This window comes from Meriones unguiculatus, chromosome 10 (genome assembly GCF_030254825.1).
Source record: "Meriones unguiculatus strain TT.TT164.6M chromosome 10, Bangor_MerUng_6.1, whole genome shotgun sequence".
Lineage (NCBI taxonomy): Eukaryota > Metazoa > Chordata > Mammalia > Rodentia > Muridae > Meriones > Meriones unguiculatus.
The window spans coordinates 98941297-98964660 of record NC_083358.1 but is presented as its reverse complement, the minus strand read 5'-3'; the positions used below and the strand labels follow the sequence as shown (position 1 = coordinate 98964660).

At 36.3% G+C, this 23364-nt stretch overlaps 1 protein-coding gene across 3 annotated transcripts in view; it reads right to left on the bottom strand.

Annotated features, from left to right (window-relative positions):
• Cept1 (choline/ethanolamine phosphotransferase 1) overlaps positions 1 to 23364 on the bottom strand; it is a 42912-nt gene that overhangs the window by 18635 nt on the left and 913 nt on the right. For all 3 annotated transcript variants that reach the window (XM_021640901.2, XM_021640902.2, XM_021640900.2), the window contains exons 2-4: positions 15496 to 15902; positions 9522 to 9669; positions 6863 to 7004 (exon numbers count right to left, since the gene is read on the bottom strand). In XM_021640901.2, coding sequence (XP_021496576.1) covers positions 6863 to 7004; positions 9522 to 9669; positions 15496 to 15834 — 629 coding nt within the window. In that variant the 5' untranslated portion in view covers positions 15835 to 15902. The remainder of the gene's footprint in view (positions 1 to 6862; positions 7005 to 9521; positions 9670 to 15495; positions 15903 to 23364) is intronic.

The following is a 23364-nucleotide window of genomic DNA, read 5'->3' as shown; positions in this document are numbered from 1 at the left end:
TGTCTTTAAATAGCATCTATAACACTAGGCTCTTAATGAGTGAGCTTTGCATAGTGGTATATGCTTATAATTCCACCACTTGTAGGTTGAGGCAGAACAATGACTTCAAGAACAGCCTACGCGAATGGTGAGACCCTGTCACAAGCATATCATCACCAACACAGAGCTACACAGGAATGAAAAGGTCTCACACACTAGTAACGTGTAACATAGTCTTAAGCATACACAGAGAGACTGAAAGAGGTATTCTGTATACAGCTTTCTAACTCTTCAACAGAAAATATATTAGACATTAAGATATAGATATAGGATTGGAGAGATGGCCTCCTGGTTAGGAGCACTGGCTACTCTTGCAGAAGACCTAGCTTTGTTTTCCAATACCCACAAGGCGGCTCACAACCCTCTGTAACTCCAGTTCAGGAGATCTAACACCATTTTCTGGCCTCTGCAGACTACACTGCATGAAAGTGGTAAACAAACACACATACACACCTACACATATAAATATAAAAATAAAGAAGTCTCTGGATATCAAACCTTGCATCTTGCAGAGCTGGTAAGTGTATTATCATTTAGGCACATTTCCAGTGTCAATATCAGTCTTTTATTATAGGTCTTCAATACATTCTTTCTTAGAAATATTACTCAAATAAACAAATGAACTAGACTTGTTAGAGTACAAGTAGAATGAATACAGTTTTAACTTTTTTTTCATTTAATTACGTGGGAAAGTGTAAATTTGTTTAATAGAAACAAATCTTTCATGGTTATCATTTGTAGTTAAAATAAATGTAAAGTCTTAGTACAGATTGAAAATGCAATAAAAGTACTATGGAAACCAAAATCCCACCTAATTATAAATACACTGGAAATAATGCCATAAAATCAATACACTAATGAGATTCTCTAACATAAAAGTCACATTAGGCCTGATGGTGCAGCTCCATAGAGGAGTACTTAATTAGCACGCAAAGATTCTGAGTTCAATCCCAGCAAACAAACAAGCAAGCAAGCACACACAAACCAAAACCTCTGCAATACTCAAATCAAAATACGTTGGCCTGTGCTCGTTATTTCATTAGCTTGAAACAATTTAGTGTCATCTGAGAAGAGGGAACCTCAGTTAAGAAAAGGCCAATCCAGACAAGTCTGTACAGCATTTCTCAATTAACGATTGTGACTGATGCACCCAGCAAGCTGTCCAGTAGGACAGTACTACCCCTGGTGAGACAGTCCTGAATTATATAAGAAAACAGGCTGAACAAGCCATGGAGAGCAGGTCAGGAAGTATAGTCTTCATTGCCTCTGCTTCAGTTCCTGCCTCCAGGTTCATGTCAGGCCTTCATGACGGACTGAGCTATAAGATGAAATAAGCCCTTGTCTCCTCAATTGCTTTTTATGGCCTTATAATAACAACCAAAAACCAAAACCAAAACGAAGAAATGGCCTTATTTCAACTTAGAACCTCACCTCTTCATTTCAATTTTTTGTTTGTTTCTTTATATCTCCCTCCCAAATAATTTAGCTAATGTTCTGCCAGGTATGGTAGTGCAATCAGCACTTTGGAGGCTGAGGCAGAAAGATGGCCATGAATGAAGCCTTCCCACTCACAGTGAGTTCTAGGACAGCCTGGGCTAGAGTGAGACCCAATCTCCAAACAACAAGCCCCAAAGAGTTCTGCCTTTACAGTATGGAAAATTTCCTTTTTTAGGGCCAATGTTTTATATAAATATAGTTTCTATTAAAAGACAGATTATAATAGCTTAAATGATTTATAAGCATATTTCATTAAAAATGATTTAGCTGGGCATGGTAGCACACAGTTTAATCCCAGCACTCAGGAAGAGGGACAACTCGATCTCTGTAATTTTGAGTCCAATCTGGATTACATAATGAGTTCCAGGCTAGCCAGGGCCACATTTTAAGAGCTTATCTCAATAGCGAAATAAAATTAATTCTATACATATATCCGTAGGGTATCAATCTAAAAACACTTAGAAATAGAGGATTGAAGACTTTAGGAGCAGAAAAAAAGAACTTTCATGTAATTTAAACCATAGTCATTTAAAGATGATTACAAACAAGATTCAAACTACAATACTTCTTTAAAAACAACACTGTGATAAAAGGGAAAGGAATACAATATATTTCACAGCACACAATACTCCTTTTGTCTCAAGATACAGAAAGAATTCTATTCACTTTCAACACTTGTGTAACATCTGGCACCACCTAACTCCATGCCATTTGCAGGGACTGTGTATTTCTGTACTTCTAGGTCAACTCCTAACATGTTTCTTCTTTCACTAGCCCAGCTCTCCTAGTGAGTTCTCAGGGTTTATCTCTTTCCCAATCTCTCCTATCAAGGCCAGTAAAAATGTAAAGGGCTAAGCTAAGCCTGAAAGAGTGCAAGTAAATAGCACCAGCTCAGAACTGTAAGACATGGCTCTGCCTAGTTATTAGTCACAACCATTTTCTGTGGAAAGCGGTTTTTAAGGTATGATCACAGCAAAGTACTGAAAGATGTAGCTCATAAAATTCAAAGCCTATTTGTTTCCTCAAAATGCTAGCTTTTAAATAGAATGTATTTAGTCATATGAACTAAATTAAAAAAATATTTATTATATTCGGAAACCAGAAGAAGGTGTCAGATCCCAAAAGATGAAATATGATGTCGCTATGAGCTGCCAGGCAGAGGTGCTGGGAATTGAAATTTGGTCCTCTGAAAGATCATTATACACTTTAACCACTGAGCCATCTCTAGTCTTTATAAACAATTTTTTTGGTTGTTGTTATTTTTTCAAAATACCACGAACTTAAACTAGGAACTAAAAACATTAATATGAAAGAAACTAAAAAGAACAAAAATGACTTTATTTATTAATTTTTTGAGATAGATTATCCCAATGTAACCCAGGTTGGCTCTGACCTTCTAATATTCCTCCCTCAGCTACCCAAGTTCTAATATTCACTACCATGTCTATCTCCTCAAACTTCTTATTTGGCAAACATTCTATTTTATAAGGTTACTGAGAACATAAACATCTGAATTTATTACATGTAAAAAAGAAATGTTCATGATTCCTTTTATTCATGTATAACTGACACTAATATAATTCAAAGAAAAGTGTTCAAAATAATTTTTCTCATGTAAAGGCTTTCATTTTCTCTAAGATAAAGTGAAAAAGAAGCTATATCTAAAAATTTCTTTGCTTAAACTACAGCTGATAATTGTTTTGTTAAGCAAAAAGAAATTTTTAATCTTCCATGTATACAAATTGATGGGATTTAATCTATCCTTTACTTACTACGTATGGTCATGAGAAAAGTGTGTGTAGTATTATTTGGATAGGCTTTATTTATGTATTCCCTAGCCTCTCATATAATGTTCTTTTGATGAGTAGTTCCTTATGTGTAAAGTAGTAATGGCATTTTGCCATGACTACTATAGCTCATTTTTATTTTAAAAAGGCAATTCAGCATTACTTCAACATAGTTGTGGAATTTTCCTTATGACATTTGATTTAAATTTAGGTATTATATTTACGTTGGCCTCAATACTACCCAGTATTTTACTAAATTAACTGGCGTATTACAGGTCGAACCTGGGCCTTCGGGTACGCTATGCAAACTTTCTACTACTCAGTTGTAAGCCTATCCTAAAATACTTGCAGTCTTCTGTCTCAACCTATCTTGTTCCACAAATCATTCTTATTTCCTCTGTCTCTCGGTAATTTAAACTATTTTACAGTGATTTCTACTAGATACTTAACTGTGTTGTTTGTTCTCTCCTCTATATATTTTATGAGTAACTTGATGAAGAACGTTAACTAGAAGTTAACTTATATATCTCACTACAATCTAGCCCCGATTCCACAACTACACAGAAACTACTAAGAATCCTTTATATTGTCAAATACAGTATATATTTTCCTGTACTCATTTTGAGTCCTGGCAGCTCTAAGTATCATTCTTTCTTGAAATTCATCAATTTCCTGGCTTTTCATTCCAACAAAAATTCTCCCATTTTGGTTGTTCAAATATTTTCACAGCCTTCTTTCTAAGCCCCCTCCCTGAGTTTTCTGCCATTCTTATCCTATTTATATGTACAACATCCCTTACAGATATATTCTGGATAGAATTTGTCACTTAAATAGGTTCCTTTTCCTGACATGGCTTTCTCCACTTTCCATACAACCTCCCAAGAAAGGGAAGTTGTGGGGAAGTCACTGCAGTATCTGCCCTTTTATTCATTCCCTGTACCTAGAAAGACTATATCCTACAGTATCTACCTCTGGAGTCTTTCCCCAATCTACCCCTTTCCCTAAAGAAACACTGCACTGTGTTAGTATTGGCTTTACAACACCTCATGTTAATTATGCTGACTCTATGGTTCTCTTGCTTTTGTCACAGTAAACCCTAGTTTACTCTCTGTCACATTGCCAGATCTTTCTATTTTTGCCATTTGAGCCTTAGGTTTTACAAAAGTTTCCTGCAGATCAAGATAAAAGCCACATTTCTTGGCAAGACAGAAAAGGCAAACGACTTTCTGAGTCTTTGCCAGTCTTATCTCTGCTACTCCCTTACAGGCATCTTATGATCCAAGCTCATGGGGCTGCACAGAGTTTTCCAAATACATATGTTATCACAGGAAATTCTAAGACTGCAAGAAATAAAGCTGTTCCTAAGACTATTGTCTATTCACCACGTAAAAAACAAACAAACAAACAAAAACCACTTAATTCTTAATTTATGCTTAATTCTCTCTTTAGTTCCCATACTGATGTTGAAAGAGAAAGGGAAAACTAGAAGGGACTAGTTTGTAAATTAGGTTAAAGTTAAATCTAATGGAGATTCAGTACCCAAATATCCCTCCCCCTTAGTCTACAGGTCCAAACAACACCAAAAACCCCGATAATAAGCAATGAAACATGAATGATGTGAAATCTAAATATAAAAAGTCATGGCATTTCTGAAAACCCTAGTATCACTAAAAGTTACAACTGAATTATAAAAAAATCAAATGATCTTAGAATTTTTAACATTTTGTGGTTTTACCTAAAGCAGAAAAAGACTAAAATATTTTTTAAGACAAAGACTATGAAAAAGTTCTGAAAACAAAGCAACTATACACATTCAATTACTGCTTTCTTTAAATTAGAACTGTAACATTTTCTGAGCATGGATCATTTCATAAACACTTGATGAATGCATAGATAAAATTCTCATATACTCATGCCATCTTCAAGTAGACCTTAAACATATTCTCTAAATCTCCTTGTTTTGAAATTACTTGAGAGATGTCGTCTAAAAAATTAGCACCAAAAATATTAGTAACTATTTTATCAAGTTCCATTTAAAAGTTGTGCAAGAGTTTAATCTTACTGTGTTTGCACCTTTACTTGTTTAGTCATCTTAATGGTCCCTAAGTTCTCTTTTTAAGAACTTAGCAAATATCACATAAACTGAGTATGTGATGAGCAACTGAATTTCTAAGTAGTGTAGCCTTTCTGAGGTCTATGAAAGCAATTCTTACTTTACCTAAATAAGTGAGTACATAAGTAAACAAGTGAATAAATTAATAAAACCATTAGGGATTCAGATTGAAATGTGCTGTAGTCATCAGACATTTTTATTTTGACATTTCTTGAATAAAGACTTTTCTCAAAAATTTTATATTTATCCCAAACAAAACAAAACAAAAAAAGAATAAATAAGATCTATAATAATTAATTTAAAAACCAGATGGTGTGGGCTGGAGAGATGGCTCAGTGGTTAAAAGCACTGATTCTCTTCCAGAGGACCTGTGATTAATTCCCAACACCGACAAGGTGTCTTACAACTAACTCTAACTACAGTTCCAAAGGACTTGATGTCTCCTTCTGGGATGTCCCCTGTGCAGATACTGCATGCATGTGGTACACAGACATATATGCAGGCAAAATATCCTTACAGAGCAAATAAAAGCAAATCTAACAAAACAAACAAAAAACAAAACAAACAAAAACAAAAATGGTTTGTTTTGGCATAAACCTACATGGTTAATGCCATCCGTAACACATTCCAAGACTATTTACTCATTAATCATTAAGGAAAAGTACTGATCAACAGGTAGGAACTTTCCATTCAGTCAAAAATGTTTGTATGTACTTCATTTTTAAATCCTCAGACATTTTATTGGCAGAAAAAATAAATTTAAAAAATCCTAAACAGTGTGCTGTCAAACGAATTATTAAAAAGATTACTGTTTTGTAGATTTGTAATAAAATACTAAAACCTATTTAAACTACAGTATTTAAAGAAAAGAGCTGTTTCTTGTTCTCAAAACTCCTTTTCTTAAAACAAACAAACAAACAAAAACAAAACAAAACAAAACCTCTATTTTTAATCACGTGATGATTTGCCACAAGAGGGTGCCAGATCAAATGGAGTTATAGGTGGTTAAGGGTCACCTGACATGGATGCTAGGAACTGAACTCAGGTCTTCTACAAGAGCAGCACATGCTCTTAACCACTGAACCATCACTCCAGCTCAGAAACTCTTAAAAATAAATTTTATATGTCAAAATAAAATATTCAATTAAGGTGAAAAAAAAAACAGTATAAAAAAGGGAATTTGGAAAGTCCAGTAAGTGGAGACCTACTGCATTTTATTCTCCTTTTGAAAGGCTCACTGGATGATTTTTGGCACTTTCTTCCCACAGTAATACAAAGAGACACATGAGAAGGAGAAAATAGTTTTAAGTAGTTTACTTAAAAAAAATTAAGTCAGTTTAGTGATTTGATCAATTCTTGATACTTAGTATCTATAAGCAACATTCTCCATAATTGAAAGTAACAACAAAATCACCGTATTACTTACATTCCAAATCGCAATGTTCCAGAAACATATGTTTGCCAGTGTGCACAATAAAACATGAATGTCCCAGCAAAACAACAAAAAAACATCCAGTCAGGATTTGTCCCAAGTTGCACTGCAATACAAGTTCCAAGAACCACAAAAACTGCAGAAGAAAAATGATAATTGAAACTGAATGGCATCAATAACATCAACTGAGCTGAAAATCATCTTCGATGAGATAATCTACTTTCACTTATATCGCATTTACATATCTTTTTCACCATAATTCCAGTGTCTTTTTTTTTTTTATATTTTATTAATGCTCAGCTGAAGCAAAGTTCTTAAAGCAACTACAACACTCTAGCATGTTACTGAGAATTCCCCTACTTAGGGGCAATAGTACTAAACGAGCAGAAAAATGTTTACTAAGCAAATGCCTATCCCAGCACTCAGGAAGCTGAGGTAGGAGAGTTCAAAGCCAGCCTTAACTACACTGGAAAACAGATGCAGAGAAAAACAGCCAAAGATAGGCAGAGCTCTGGAGTCTTGTGGAAGAACGGGAAGGATTGAGGGAACCTGAGAGGTCAAAGACACCACAAGAACACCTACAGAGTAAACTAAGCTGGGCCCAAGGGGGCTCACAGAGACTGAACCAGGAACCAAGGAGCAAGCAGACACCCTACACATAGGTAGCAGATGTGCTGCTTGGTCAACATGTGGGTCTCCTAAAAATGAGAGTAGGGGCTGTCTCTCACTCTGTTGCCTGCCTTTGGATCCCTTTTCCCTAGCTGGGCTGCCTTGTCTGGACTCAGTGAGAGAGAATTCCCTGCTGCAACTTGATCTGCCAGGGTGGGTTGGTACCCATGGGGAGAGGTCTTCCTCCTCTGAGGAGAAGGGCAGGAGGGTAATGGGGGACAGGCATCTGAAGGTGGAACTAGGAGGAGGGTGGGGGCTGTGATCAGGCTGTAAAGTGATTAAATAAATAAAAATTTAAAATGTAAACTATGCCACTATTGAAAACTACAAACTGATTATAGGTTGAAATGGTGACGTTTTACATATTGTAGATGAAGTAAATAATACACCATTAAAATTAATTTTAAAATAAAATACACACTTCAGAGATGGTCACCAACTAGCTCCAGGTATATGATTTCCTCTTTTGGCCTCTGAAGGCAGCTACACTGGGGTTCTCACATGCACACACAACCCCAATTTCAAAAACAAAAAAGTAAACAACCCTCCCCCAAAGCATAAGCCATTTAAGCAGAGAGAGTCAGAAACAAAACAAAAACAAAAAAATCCCAGAAAGCTTCAACAACCATCAAAGGGACCTACTTGCTTCAGACTAGAAACTGTCTTTTCTTATTTAGTAGCTATGAGTTACATATAGGAATAACTTTCAGAGTCAAACTACAATGTAAAATGATTGTCATTTCAAATAACAAAAATAAGACACTTGGCTTACTTAGCTACTTTTCTTCCTTCAACAAGCAGGCTACCATCAGGGCACAATGAAGTAATGATTTTGATATGCAAATCCTGGCCCACAACATAAAACTATCAAGACTTAAAAAAAATTTAAATGTCATGCTAAATGATAGAACAACTGAAGAAATAAAAATTATAATAGTAGGGAAACACTCGTGTTAGGAATACTAATTAGAAATTCATCTCATTTTTTGTTTGTGATTTTGAGATAGGATTTTGTTATGTAGTCAGGACTGGTCTAAAGCTTGTTACATAGCTCATGCTGACCTTACACTTAATGCTCTTCCTGCTATAGCTTTTCTGCTGACCTTAATTTCATTTCTGTTTTTTTTTTCCTAAAAATGCACTCAAGTATTATTTGAAAAACTTGCAACATATTACAAATACAGACATATCTAACCCATGCTTCAACTATGCTTATCAAAAGCACTGCCAGAACTTTTTCTTCAATCCTTTTAAAATACTGTACACCAGGGTGCTTTGATATAAGTATACATTGTGAAATGTTTACTAGAATTAGGAAAATGTACCAACTCATTACCTTTGTAGTGGAAAGATCTAAAATTTACTCTTAGTAAGTTATTAACATTCAACACAGTATTACTAGCTGTAATGTTCATGCTGTGTGTTTTATCCCCAGACTTGATCACATAAGTCTTTATCAGGCCCTTATTATATATTTATAACTCAAGTGTATAAAATACTCCTAAGCTCTCAGCACTTAGGATTCATTTTAATACAAGGTCATGAGAGACTACCTGCCACCCACTATTGTACTTCTGTCTAAAGCTATGAGATTTGTGATAATGACAACGACAGACACTCCATAACATTTTACAAAGAAAAGCTCGCAGGCTGCACATGGCAGTAGTAGTAGAGGATTGCCTAGGCTAGCATATGCAAGGCGAGGGGTTTGAACACAACCACTGAAAAACAAACAAACAAAACCCCAGGCAAAATCAATACTTAGGGCTAAAAACAAAATCAAAAAACAAGTTTAGGTTCTAAATTTCCCAATAATGCCAACAATGAACAAGCATTAACCAGAACAAGTAAAAAAAAAAAAAAAAACAACACTGAAATTTAATATAGAAATCATATGTTTGGGAACTAAATCTATTTATCCCAACACTGCTTATCATAGTATTTCTAACAGTTAATAATTCTCAGCACTAACAAGCAACAATACCTGTTGATAGTGAGTCACAGCCATGATCAAAAAGTTCTCCCAAAGGAGAACTACTATTGGTTCTTCTTGCCTGTTTCCCATCTATAGCATCCAAAGACTGGTAAATGAAAAGGCCACATGCACAAGCAATGTATGCCCAGAGAGGTGCCTGTGAAATAAAAACAGAAAAGCAAGAACACTCAAATTTTTTCATTATTAGATTTGGCTAATATGTTTCTTTAATGGAAGATATTTAATCCTTGTTTCAATCACATTTACTTGTGTGTGTGTGTGTGTGTGTGTGTGACATGCGGAGGTAAGAGGTTCTCTTCTACCATTTGAGATGAGGAATTAAACTCCGGTCTTCAAGCTAAGAGGCAACTGCTTTTTCCCAGTAAGTCTATTTTAGCAGCCCAATTTTCTTTTCATTCTCTAGAAAAGTACTCCTAGTTGAAAGCTGTAGAGATGACTGAAACACTAAATAATAAAGAACTTTACTGAAGCCTGAAGTAACTGATAGTGTTGGCAAAATTAACTCCCTCTTTCTAAGGGTGCTAGAGAAGGTCTCCGATAACACTAGATGCCATGTGATAAATCCCTAGAGAAGGATTTATCAGCCAAATTTCTAAAGTATAAAAATCTGCATCTGTACTAAATATGCAGACATTTTTTCTTATTTTCTTAAATAATAACACATATAGCTACTTAAGAGCAGGTACAGTGTACTGGGTATTATGAGTATTCTAGAGAATCTTTACAGAACATGAAACGGTACATGTGGGCTATATGAACACTAAACAATTTTGGAGAAAGTACTTGAGCATCTCCAGACTTTGATTTCAGTGTGGGAGTTATAGATGCAAACCTTCACAAAGGAGGACTGTATTTTGGAAGAATTTTTAAGAACTCTCATGAGGAACTACAATGCCTTCTCTAAATGTCTTCCAGTTTTTACTCAACATACTAGCCTTGCATGGTAACCTACCTATAATTCTAGCATTTGGGAAGTAAAGTCTGGGGGATCAGACATTCAAGGTTAATTACGGCTATAAAGATAGTTTATACGGCCAGCCTGGGTTTCTTGAGACCCTGTCTTAATTTTTGTTGTTTTGAAACAGGGAATCACGTAGCCTAGTCCATCTGCAAATTCTCTACATAGCCAAGTATGGTCCTGAATTCCTTCTGCCTCTGCCTTCCAAGTTCTAGGATAATAGGGCTATAGTATCATGCTTGACCAAAATTTATGAGGGAGGGTCTGACATAGTATAGCCTGCTGGACTCAAATCCATAGGTAGCTGAGGATAGCCTGAAATTCCTGATCCCCCTACCTCTATCCCTCCTGAGACCTAGGATTAGAGGCGTATGTCACTATGCTTGGAAATGCTGCCTAATCAACTAATCAAAACCACAAAGAACTAGTAGTTTCCCTTAATTTTATTTGGGAAATACTAGGTCCAACAGTATTAAGCCCATTTCTAACTTCTTCATGGCAGGACTTCTAGCTTCCAATGTGGTGAATGCATACTGAGAATGTTTTGAATGGCCAGTCATGCAAATACTTCCCTCATTTTCTTTATCAAGCAATTTGCTCTTAACATGTTTTTTTTTTTTAAAATAAAGGTTCATAGAAAAATATAAGGACAATGACATGCTGCTTTTCAGAAGCTTTGAATATTATTTTTCAAATATTTATAGTTACATTATTAAATAAAACTTTGTCTTTTCTTAGAAAATGAACTATTGATTTAAATGTTTTGCGTTTTCCTGTATAGATCATGAAAAAAAATTATCACAGTATTTTCTTGGATAGTAGTTATCAAGTTACTCTGTATTAACAATCAACAGTTTTAAGATATTCAGTATATTCAATACTAGAAAGGGATTTTTCTCTGCTAGAGGTCTATTTATACCTTAGCTTTTAAACAATAACGACCTTCTTTTAAACATTTTTTTTGGTGCTCTTCTCTTGTGACACTGAGGCTATTAAAAGGGCCAAGTACACAGCTCTCTGAAACCAGGCAATACCTGGTTATGCAAGCATGATGTGCACTAAAGCACACTGAAATAGCCAAGGAACACTTTGTAACCAAGGGTCTCTCTTTTGGACTCAGATCTATTATTCCTTTGTCCTGAAGGACTCAGCATCCTCTAAGACCTACTGTCCCAACATGTGGCCATTAGCCATGTGTAAATATTTTCATTAAGTATAATCAGATAAAAAATTCAGTTCTTTAATTATACTTTCAGACGCTCAATTGTCAAGTGGCTTACTACCATCCTAGGCACACAAAGTATACTCCAACACCCCAGAAATGCTATTGAATAGCTCTGCTTTGAAGAACTAAAACACAAGACCTTCTTGGGACCTACTTAGGATTTTAATGAGCTAGCATGTTACTTTGAAAACAGAGATGACTCCAACTACTAGTGTGTACAAAATGTCAAGTAAAAGCAAAATTACAATTATGTACACAAAAAAGAGAGACAAAAGTTTTACTGATTTTATCTTTTTCTTTATCTCTGTAAATCTGTAAAAATATCTAATCATTACTTTTTCCTCACTTCCATTATTTTACAACTCTCATGGGGTTTTTGTTTGTTTTGTTTTGTTTTGTTTTTTTTTAATAAGAAAGCCTCCTACTCCAAGTGTGGTCTCAGCTTAGTTAAAAGCCTGGCGAAGGAAGGAATACAAATACCAGCAAGATATTAATTGAGATTGGTAGGTAAGGACGGCAAGTGCAAAATCTTGCAGAAATGCAAGGATAGTAAGGAAAGGTAGGTGTAATGATTACTCTCTATTGTCAAACTGACTGGATTTAAAATCACCCTGGAAACATCCCTGGGTGTATCTGTGAGGCTGTTCCAAAAAGGTTAACTGAGGAGGGAAGACCAGATCCACCCTGAATATGGGTGGTACCATCCATACACAGGGGCCACAGACTGAGACCAGAAAATGGAGGAAGGTAACTCAGTAACAGCGTTCATTTTTCTCTGCTTCCTGACTGCAGATGCAATGTGACCAGCTGCCTGATGTCCCTGCCACCAACTGCCTTCCCTGAGACTTTCCACATTTCCCTCAACATGTGAGCCAAGATAAATCCTTCAGTTGCTTTGTCATAGCATTAAGAAAAGTAACTAATATATTAGAAAGGAAGATTTTTACTTTTCCTTTTAAATCTTTTTTCTTTGAATTTCTTTATACAATACTTCTCTCTTTTGAATACCAACAAATTAAGTATGCAGAGATACTGTGAATGTGGTATTTTAATTTTCTTTTCATTTTTCTATGCCAAAAGTTGAACAAGTTATTTTAGTAAATTAAATCAAAAGCACAAAACTTAGCAACAAACACAAATGAGTAAACAAAAAACCCTTCATGATTAAATAACAAAAAACAAAAAACAAAAATGACTATAATTAAATTCAACAAAAACAAAAAGAAAAAAGTTTCCCACTCCACAGCCCTGGTTGGGCTGGAAATAGACACCCGCCTGCCTTAACTTCTCAAATGCTGGGTTTGCAAGTACCACCATATCTATCAGATGTCTGGTTTACTACTCCTCCTCTTTCTGCTCCTTTAGCAGTGCTGACAACTCAATAAAATTCAATAGTAACAGAACGGCTCAGTTTTAATTTTTACGTGATTAAAACAGGTAATACTAACTTCCTTTATCTGTCCTATATGGCAAGGGTAACTCAAACATATTTACATGACGCTACAAGACTAAAATCAACATTAGTTTATGGTACCAAAACCCAAGCTAAAGCTGGGCATGGGTGGTGTGCCTCTGTAATACTAACCCCAGCACTTGAAAGGCATGGGCATGGGGACTGAGAGTGCTCAAGTCCAACCTGGTCTACACAGTGAGTTCAGCCTGAAACAAAGTGAGGTTCTGTCTCAAAAAACAAAAAAATGTGAAGTTGTTTTTAAAAAGAGTTCTAATTTTTAATGGTATATACGTGTGTGTATCAATGTGTGGGTATATGTGAATGCACGTGCCCAGGGAAGCTGGATGACAATGTTGCATCCCTGGAGCTGGAGTTACAGGTGGTTCTAAGCCACCAGATTTGAATATTAAAAGCCTAACTCTAAGAGCAAGGACTTAGCCACTGAGCTACTGCGCTAGACCAGAAAACGTAAAAAATAAAATAAAATAAAAAAGCAATAAAACAAAAGCGCAGTAGGTATGTGAGCACATGCTTGTAATCATAGTTATAGAAGATGATTCTGACTCACTAAACAAACAACACTCAAAACACAAACCACAAAACAAATGACATCTAAGCTACTAAGCTGATAAAATTTAAATATTTTAGTAACAAACAGATCAAAGGGATATTTTGGTTCCCATTTATAAAAGAGATTACCATTTCCTTCTGGAGAATTTGGTGAACTTACTTTCTTTACCTGTCTACCAGGAGTTTCCCTTTTCTAACAAAAACAAACCCAGCTAAAGCCATTCAAATAATGAACTTCATTTTCTATTAGAAAGAGCTGGTATTTACATACAGAGGGCTTGGAAGGGAAGAAATAATGTAATTATATTATAATCTAAAAAAATATTAAAAACAAAAAGCTTAAAAAATCTTTAGCATAAAAATGTAACACACGTACACATCTCTTCTGGTAAAAGACACAGAAGAATCAGACGTAATGAACTGAAACTTTCCTCGGTGCTAAATATATAGAACTTTTGATTTTAAAACATGAATAAACAAAATACAAATAACTCAATGGGGACTTAGATGTTTGTTCTACATATACTTATCAAAGCAGAAATCAGGAATGGGAGGGGGATGTAAGGAATAAAGTTTCATACTTAATGTCTGACGAAATGAAACAAGAGTCAGTTTCTATCTACTGAGCACCATATGCTGTATATCCTGAATAAAGAGGCTGGAGACTTTATGTATCTTACTGACAATCACAGAGATGATAGAGCTATCACAGAAGATAGCCATGACTTAGTTTAATGTATCTTGAGCTGAGTCTAACAAGTCTTTCTACCATGCATACCATGCAGCTTTGAAGGTCATTACCCCTTACCCCTGCATGCAGAGCACTGAAAGAGTGCGGAAGTCATTTTTCACTTTGAGTCTTCCTATTCTTTATTCAAATAAATACAAATCACTTAAGAAAACTGTATGCAAAGTATCACAGAGAACCACGGTTACCTAGCACATTCTACAGTGTTCCATAAATGATTAATGTCTGAGACACTCTTAAACTCCCTGATCCTCTTTCTAGATTGGCTTAGGATTATTAGAATCCTTGCACTGGAATCAACTCCCTCCCTGCTGTCCCTTTCAAAGATGCATAAATCTAGACAGAAATCCTTTGGAATTTGGAGTTCAGGCTTCAGACAATCCCATGTGAAATAGCTCAAAGGACATGTGATGTCATTCTACACCTGGATTGGTCTTTGTTCCGTAAGTATCCTGACTGAAACACAGCAAGCTATCTGAGAAAATAAGTCAGATATGGTGGTGTATGTTTGTAATCTCAGCATAAGATAGAAGTTAGGGAGTCTGAAGCCACTCTGAGCTTTAGAGCAAAATTCTGTCTCCAAATAAGGAGAAGTTAGTAATACATTCACAAACTCTCCATGAACCATGTTTGCATAATAAAAGAGGAATTAAAAGAAAAGAAAAACATATGTGGAACAAATGGCCAGTAACCATGTTACTATCTTAAACTTGCCTGTCTTAAACTTGCTGCAAAGCACACAATTCTGGCATCACACCTGGCTGATAAGAACACTTTTGAAAGGCCTTGTTTATAGTTATACCATCTCAAATATCCCTTTCTTCATGTTTCTGTTTACAGTAGTATATAAAGTAGAAATGACTTAGGCAATTAGTGTGATAGGATATTTATAAACAGTTAACCAAATAGACATGACAATAATTTGCCTTTGTATAAAATGACCTAGGAATCCCATACAATGTTTCTGGATTAAAGCAAAGGCTACTGTTATTAAGGCAACACTCTTACCTGTTCTGTGGCTGTAGGGCAGTAGAAGACTAACAAAATAGTTGTACAGATATTTATCGATAGTCCAATGATGGTGATGAGATTTGGGGCAATCCATGAGGGAACTCTTCCAACTAGCCATTCCCAGTATCCTTGCATTAAGGGCTCAAGAAGAGACCGTCCAGCACTCTGATACCTGTGTTCTTCTAGCCGTTTTAACTGGTGTCTTGACAGTGGTGGTGTTGGTAACTGAAACAATTTATTTAATACACACCCTGTAGTACTCATATGCCCGAAGCCCACAGGGGACTCCGGGTGAGAATCTCCACATCGTTTCCTTGTTGATCGATGCCCACTCATGGATCTTGGTTTTCTTCTACTTGGAGACAATGATTTATCTTATTTGGTAGCCGTCTGTGGCTATTTACCTAGAGGTGGGGAAGGGGATATATTACCAGTAAATTAAAAAAAAAAAAAAATCAGCCTAACAGAGCAACAACCAGGAAGCTGATGTAGGGATCTAATTTTAGTTCTAGCTCTTACTAAGAAGTATATAAATGTCCTTTAAGTGAAATGATGAGACCTTAATAGTCATACACCTCCATACTTATACCTTATCTGATTGTACAGCTCAGTCCATCTTATACTGCTTCTGGTTAAAAATGGGATCAAATGTTGGAAACAGGCTAATCATTTTATACACAAATGCGCATATTATATACACACTTGTATAGAAAATGAGGTACTAACTTAGCAAATTAGTATTAATATTAAATGGCTAACTTAGCTGAAATAGGGTATGTGTGGTGTGAAGGATTAGACCAGGGGGGTCTTATACATGCTAAGCACGTACTCTACCACTGAGTTACAACACCATCCTCTTAAACTACATGTTTAATTATTACTGATAATATTTACTAAAGAACTTATACCCCCAAACTAAGAACACTTTGTAAGTTAATTAATTTCATCCTTATAACAATGCTAGAAGGGTGGAGTGTGTATGCTAATTATCCACATTTTTATAGGAAAACAAAAACCCTAGACAGAGAGACTAATGAACATGTTCAAATTATATGGCTGTTAAGTGTTGGTCAAACATAGCTAAATCAAAAGATAAAGCTTACTACTGGAAAGGGATATGGATAGTATTACAGGTGATACTGTTAACAAACAAAAAGTTATGAGAACAGCACTGTATACACATGTATCTGCAGGATGATCTGAGGAAGCGTAGGACGATAACAAAGTGGACCAAGTGACAGTCACAAGGACCTTTGAGTGCCAATTCCGAGAAGTGTGCTTGAATTAAAAAAAAACATAATTATTATAATTAAGCATATGAGAATTATAGTACTTTTCAACATTAGTAGGAGAGTTATATATTGATTAGTCACATGGACAAAAGAGAACAATTAAAAATTAATTAAAAGTTAGCATATAGTGGCAATGGTTTAAGTGATGAGGGCTTACAGTAAGCAGATAAAATGTTAGTGCAAACATAGTCAAGTCTACTAGTAATTTCTATTTTGAAGGAAGAATCAGCAGAAAGTTCTTAGGCATTTAGTATAAGGGGTGAAAGGGAAGAAAAAGAGTCAGCTCTTAGAGTCATGCCACTAAATGGGTAGCTGAGAAGTTTCTAGCTTGTCATCTTTTGGAGTGAGAGGTGAACAGGGAACTGGGGCAATGACAGCAAGGGGAGAAAAACCTGCAATCTTCCTTTCAAACCCAGAGTCTCCTACTTAATAAGCAACCCTTTCACTGCTGAGCATATATGCTCAGCCTAAAGTGAGCTTTGTTTTTGTTTTTTGTTTGTTTTTCATTATGCTGGTGCAATAGTGGCACGGATTTTGTAAGAGTAATCACTCTCTGATTGGGTTTGAGGTCAGACATGAGATGGAACCCATGTCTGACACTGTGAGGGTTGCCAAGAACCTGAGATTAGATAAGCCATGGGCCAGGAAAAATAAAATATTATTTTTCTGCTAAAGCAGTACTTTCCAATCTGTGAGCAGTGATCTTTTTAAGGTAAAATGACCCTTTCAGAGGGGTCACCTAAGATCATTTGAAAACAGAGAGATTTACACTATGATTCATAACAGTAGAAAAATTACAGTTATGAAGTAGTAATGAAAATAATTTTATGGTTGGGGTCACCACTAACATGAGGAACTATATTAAAGAGTTGCAGCATCAGAAAGGTTGAAAACCATTGTGCTAAATATAGCATTAAGATGACTCCTAACGACATTATGCTATAGTTATAGATGAGCCCCCTGCTCAGCCATCATAGAAGAAACTTCTTTCACTAGATGGGAACTAACACAGAAACCCACAACTGGACAACGTGCACAGAGTGAAAGATTTGAAACACTCAGTTCTAAATGGGATGTCTTCATCAAACCCCTCCTCTTGGCTCACAACAACAACAACAACAAAATCCCATGTCTTCAAGATAACAAAAGAATTGAATTGATGCACATAAGAATTCACAGTGACTGTGGCAGAATATACAGGGCCTGCATAGACTCAAGCCAGATGGAGTCCCAGCTGAAAGGACATGGACACAGTCACAAAAGTCATCCCTAACCGAGAAACCATCTGCAACTGATACCTGCTTGAAAAAAAAAATAATAATAGTTTTCTCTGATGAATCTCACTACATATATTAACTACACTTCAGGGTAGGCCCAAGAGCAAGGGGCAGACATAAAATGAATGGTGTTTTTGTAGACTTTTTGTCTCATTTTGCTTTGTTTGGTCATGTTTTGTCCTACTGGTCTTTTGCTTGTATATTTTCTTTCCAATTTCACAGTTTTATTTATTTTTGTTTGCACATGTTTTTCTTGAGTATTTTTGTTTTCAAAGAAAGAAAGGCCCTGGAGTTGTGTGAGTGGAGAGGATCTGGGAGGAGTTGGAGAAAGAAAAAAAAAGTGAGATCAAAACATATTGTATGAAAAGATTTTTTCTTTTTTCAGTGAAAAAGAGAGCATCTTGCTGTTTATCTAGGCTGGCTAGCCTTGAATATCTGCACACAAACTTTCTTGCCTCGGCCTCCAAAGTAGCTGAGACCACAGGTGTATACCTTTATACCTAGTTGATACACACAGCTTTTAGTTTAAGATGTTTCAGTGAAATCAAAACACTGTAGTTAGTTGAGAGATGTAATTTCACTTAAAGCCAAAGTCTACAAACTAGAAAGCAGGAAGTTCTTGAAGAGTTAAATATGAAGAGAAAAGGAAACCCATCTTTACTGAATAGGAGGAACATTAACACAAAAAAAGATTAACAACAAAACAAAGTAAGTCTTGATAGAACAAACAGGACCTACCAAGAGGTATACTGCGATATTCTGGCTTAAAACTACCCAGGAAGCAATATGAATATCCCAGAAACAGTGCACTATGGAAATTTATAATGTGATCTAGGGTATCAGGTATTTTAACAGTGGAACTAGTCAGTTGTTCTACCCATCCCCCCCCTTTCTTTTCGACAGGATCCAGTTTATCGTGCCTTGGCAGGGTGACCTGAGAGCAATAGGTTTTTCCTGAGAATGGGGAAATATAATATAATGCCTTATAATAGAGGAAGAGAAAAAGGTGGGAAAAGTGAAGGTGAGTAGTAACATAGACTGGAAGAACAACCTTACACTGAATACAATGTTCATATCACATACAGTGCAAGGTCTCTCCTCTATAGCTCCCCCCACACACATCCAATTCCAAAACTTTAATGCCACTTATATGTCTAAAACCTCTGCATGTATCTCCATGTTTAGTTAAAAAAAAATGAGCAAATTTCCAAACTCCAACAAATAAACTCATACACAATTTAAGCAACTAGAGTACTGTGCTACAGCAATGCCTAAATAATATATCAACAAATATATAAACAACATATAGCTATGGTATCACTTTAGACTGAAAGGTAGACCACCAATCACCAAAATACCTACCTTTATAGTAACTGAATTTCTTTATTCTCCCCTATTTTGAGACAGAATTTCACTCTGCACGCCCAGGCTGACTTAGAATGTGCTAGGTAGTCCAAGCTGACCAGGGAACTTTCAATCCTCCAGTCTTAGGCTCCTCAGTGTTAGTATTATCAGCATCTAGCAGCCAGTTTCTTTATAGCTAAACTGGATGATCCATTTTTTTTAATATTTAGTAATCTATAACCAGCTGTTATAGAATGTCTCTTGAAAAAGATATAAAAGTTTAGTTGGCTTCATCTTTATTTTGTTGGCTCCGTGTGTTTCATTCTCATTCTGTTTTTGTTTTTTAAAGGGGAATACACAGAGGGCTCTAGCTTATTTTAACATTGAATAGCTACAAGCAATTGATCCTAATGGTTTTAAGTTTAAGCATCTGGCAGGACTAGCTGAGAAACTGATACTTTCCTTTTGAGTTCTTCCCCTCATGACCTAATTTCTTTTAACCTTTTACTGTTCATTAAAACAAAAACAAAACACCAAAACAAAACAAGAACACCATTCTTGACAAATTGTGTCTGATCTAACCATTATATAAGTCATACATTATTTAAAGGCAATGCGTTTTTGAACACTTCAATTTGACAACACTGTAAATGTGAATTCAGGTACAAGTACCCCTGACACACTACTTTACTTTCAACTCATGCCAACAGCCAGAGAGATTGCTGACACTGCTCGAGGTCCTCTCCACCTTTCCTCCAGCAATCCCATGGGAGAGGGGCTACTAACAATGGGGAAACAACAAACCCTGGCTATCTGAATTTTGAAAAGCTAATAATACACGCTAAAGGAGGAGACAGCTGCAAAAAGAAGCTTAGGAGAGACAGAACAAAGAGCATGAGAATGGAAATTTGGGAAGACATTGCAAATATTAACAAAAATTATCTCAACTGCTTGAATTGTGTGTGTGTGTGTGTGTGTGTGTGTGTGTGTAGTCAGGCCTATGTCCAAAAGGTATGCAGAAAGTATCTTTTCTTACTACATAAGAAACTAAAATCATAACAAGAAAAAAAAAAAAAACACAGCAAATTAGAAGTTATTGCTGACTAGCTTAGAAACATACCACTCAAGGTAATGTTTATGAGAGAAAAGTTCTAAGTTCCAAATGTACCTATTATGTGAGTGTAGTGAACAAAACAGACATGCTCCCATACTTACCTAGTAATAAAACCTGGCAAGCAACAGAAACACCACATGATATGACAGACATCACAGAAAATAAAGTGTTGAGACAGAAAAGAATTGGAAGCATACATTTTAAATAATGGTGGAAGTCACCAAAGAAAGTAGTTTTATACCCAGCTCAGTGAAAAAGAGGGGACTAGGTACATTAAGAACAGGACAAAGAACAGTCCAAGAAATGGAGAATGGGGCAGTAAAGTATACCTTGTTCTGGTATCTAAGAGATCACAACGGCAGAACAAAAGTTAATCAAATAGGAAAATAAAGTCTGAAGCATCACTGAATGCAGAGGTTCACAGGCTATGGTTAGGCATTGAGATTTTACTTTGATTCAATGGAAAACTACCAATGAGCCTGTAATAAAACCTACAATTTTAGAGTACAGGCTGTTAACTGAGAACAGGTTTTCATAATTATACAAGTAATTTTAAACTGAAAAAAAAAAAAAAAGGCTGCCTGCAGAAATTCAGTTTATAATATTGTCCACTCTAGCAAATTTTCCACTTGTATTCAGTTAACACCCTCTCTCCTGCTACAACTTGGCTCTAGTGCTCAGCTTTCATGTAGACCTTATCTTGCTTTGAAAGTTTTCTGTTTGTAGAGCTTTATTTTGTTTTTACCTTCCACAATGTTCTTTAAGTTCCACGAACATGGGACCATTCCTTTCTTGTTATCATTCTTTCCCTCACAATCTCATACCATAGTTGACATTTAAAAAATCAATACTTACTATGATTCTTCTAGTATTTAATAAGCACTTGGTTATTCTAAACTTAGATATGCCATTCTACACTCCCAGGAAGTGCAAAAGGCTGTGTGAATGGTGTAAGTGGGTCTTGTCCTCAATTTAGTTACATTGTGTGTCAGCCAATAAACTTGTTGGAAGCATAAAAGGGAGGTTACCTAACAAAGCACTTTCTTGTGTAGTCATGAATATGTGTGTGTGTGTGTCTATATAAAACAAAGAAATAATACTTAATACATTTTACTAAAATCAATCTGTGAGTTTCAAGTCTCCCACTTAGAGCAAAGGTTGACAGTATCAGACCTGCCTTATTCCTGTCATCGATGAGGGGAGCATGTGATAAATGTCATGTTTAATAAAACAACAGAAAAAGAAAACTTATCTGCTGAGCAGACCATAAGGAAAACTTACACAACATCCAACTTGTGTGAAATTTTATAACTTCCCTTCTGCCCCACCCCCACCCATGTTTAAGGGTGTCAGGTTTTTATCTGCACTGATTCAGCACTATGTTTACAAGTTTTTCAGGGGGATTCATAGTACACAACTTTCTGACCTCTGCCACTCAAGTAAAGTACTAATTACTGAAAATATTAGGGAGGAAAACCATAGAAGAGGAAAAAAAAATCAGAAGAAAAGAAAGAAAATTAATATGATCAAGGATTAAGCTCGGCAATATTTAACAAATGATATATAAAGAAATTTGGAGAGAGCTTTTTTTCTATACACTTGGAAGCAAAACAGTGCGCAGCTCAGATCTGGTGTTTTACTGAAGTGAAATCTGTGTTCCTTAAAAGCGGAAATAGCTTTCATTTGGGGTAGAGGGGAGCAAAAGCCTGGCGTCTCGTTCATTTTTCTGTTCTCTCAGCATGACCCTCAAAATGAACATCTCCAGAATTTCTAGCCGGTTTAAAGAGAAAAATATGGCCGGGTGGTAGTGGCCCACACCTTTGATCCCAGCATTCGGGAGGCAGAGGCGGGTCACTCTCTCGAGATTGAGGACATCCTGGTCTACACAGTGAGTTTCAAAACATCCAGCTATACATGAAGAAACCTTGTCTCGAAAAACAAAAACAAAAACCAACCAACCAACCAAACAAAACTCCAACAACAATAAGAGAAAATATATACCCTAGGAAAAAAAAATGCTATGCAATAAAATGTAATTGGTGGTAATGTGAGATTACCTAATTCATTTCTTGCAAGGAACGGCTGTAATGACCAACTATACAGGGACTTCAGTTTTCTCAGCATAGAATAAATACGTGGTAAAATGTTTTTATAGTTTCAAATCTCTGGCATTCTTTCGAATGACGACAGTTTGAAATTGGAAAGGTTCCAAATGTCTTATACAGTTTCCTTGAGCTCGAGCCAGTCACTTCAAAACACACCTATCTGAACACATCCCTTTTAGTTCTAAAGAAGAAAGGAAATATCCTGACCACTTACAGATAACGGCCTTATAGGCTGTTGAATAATGACTATGGATTTACCTACTACTGTAATAGAGGTTGTCTGGAGAGTAGAGAGTTCTGGCAAAACTATATCTTTAATAGCAGTGATAACACGGTAAAATTCCATGCACCGAACTGCAAAAATCAAACTTGGTAAAATGTAAAGCTTGGGGTTCATCCAAACATTCCTGGGAACCCAGGCAAACCCCAGCAATCTCCTTCTAAGAACGCGACTGCAATGAGCTCTAGCTGGCAGTCTCTGAGCTTGTCAATACGGGCTGAAATTTCTAGAAAAGTTGCTCAACAACAAGCGTGGCCCACGCCAGGAAACATCACCACCGCCCTCCAAAGGGAAGGCAAAGACCGCACAGGATGCTGCACGGTTCGTGGACTTGGCAACACCGGGCCAGGAGGGTGTGGACTCGCCAGGCAAGGTCGGTTCCGCGCGGCCGGCGCCCCAGCCTGGGCTCTCCGTGGGCCGCCGCGCCGTGCTCCCTCCCGCGACCCGCGGCTCT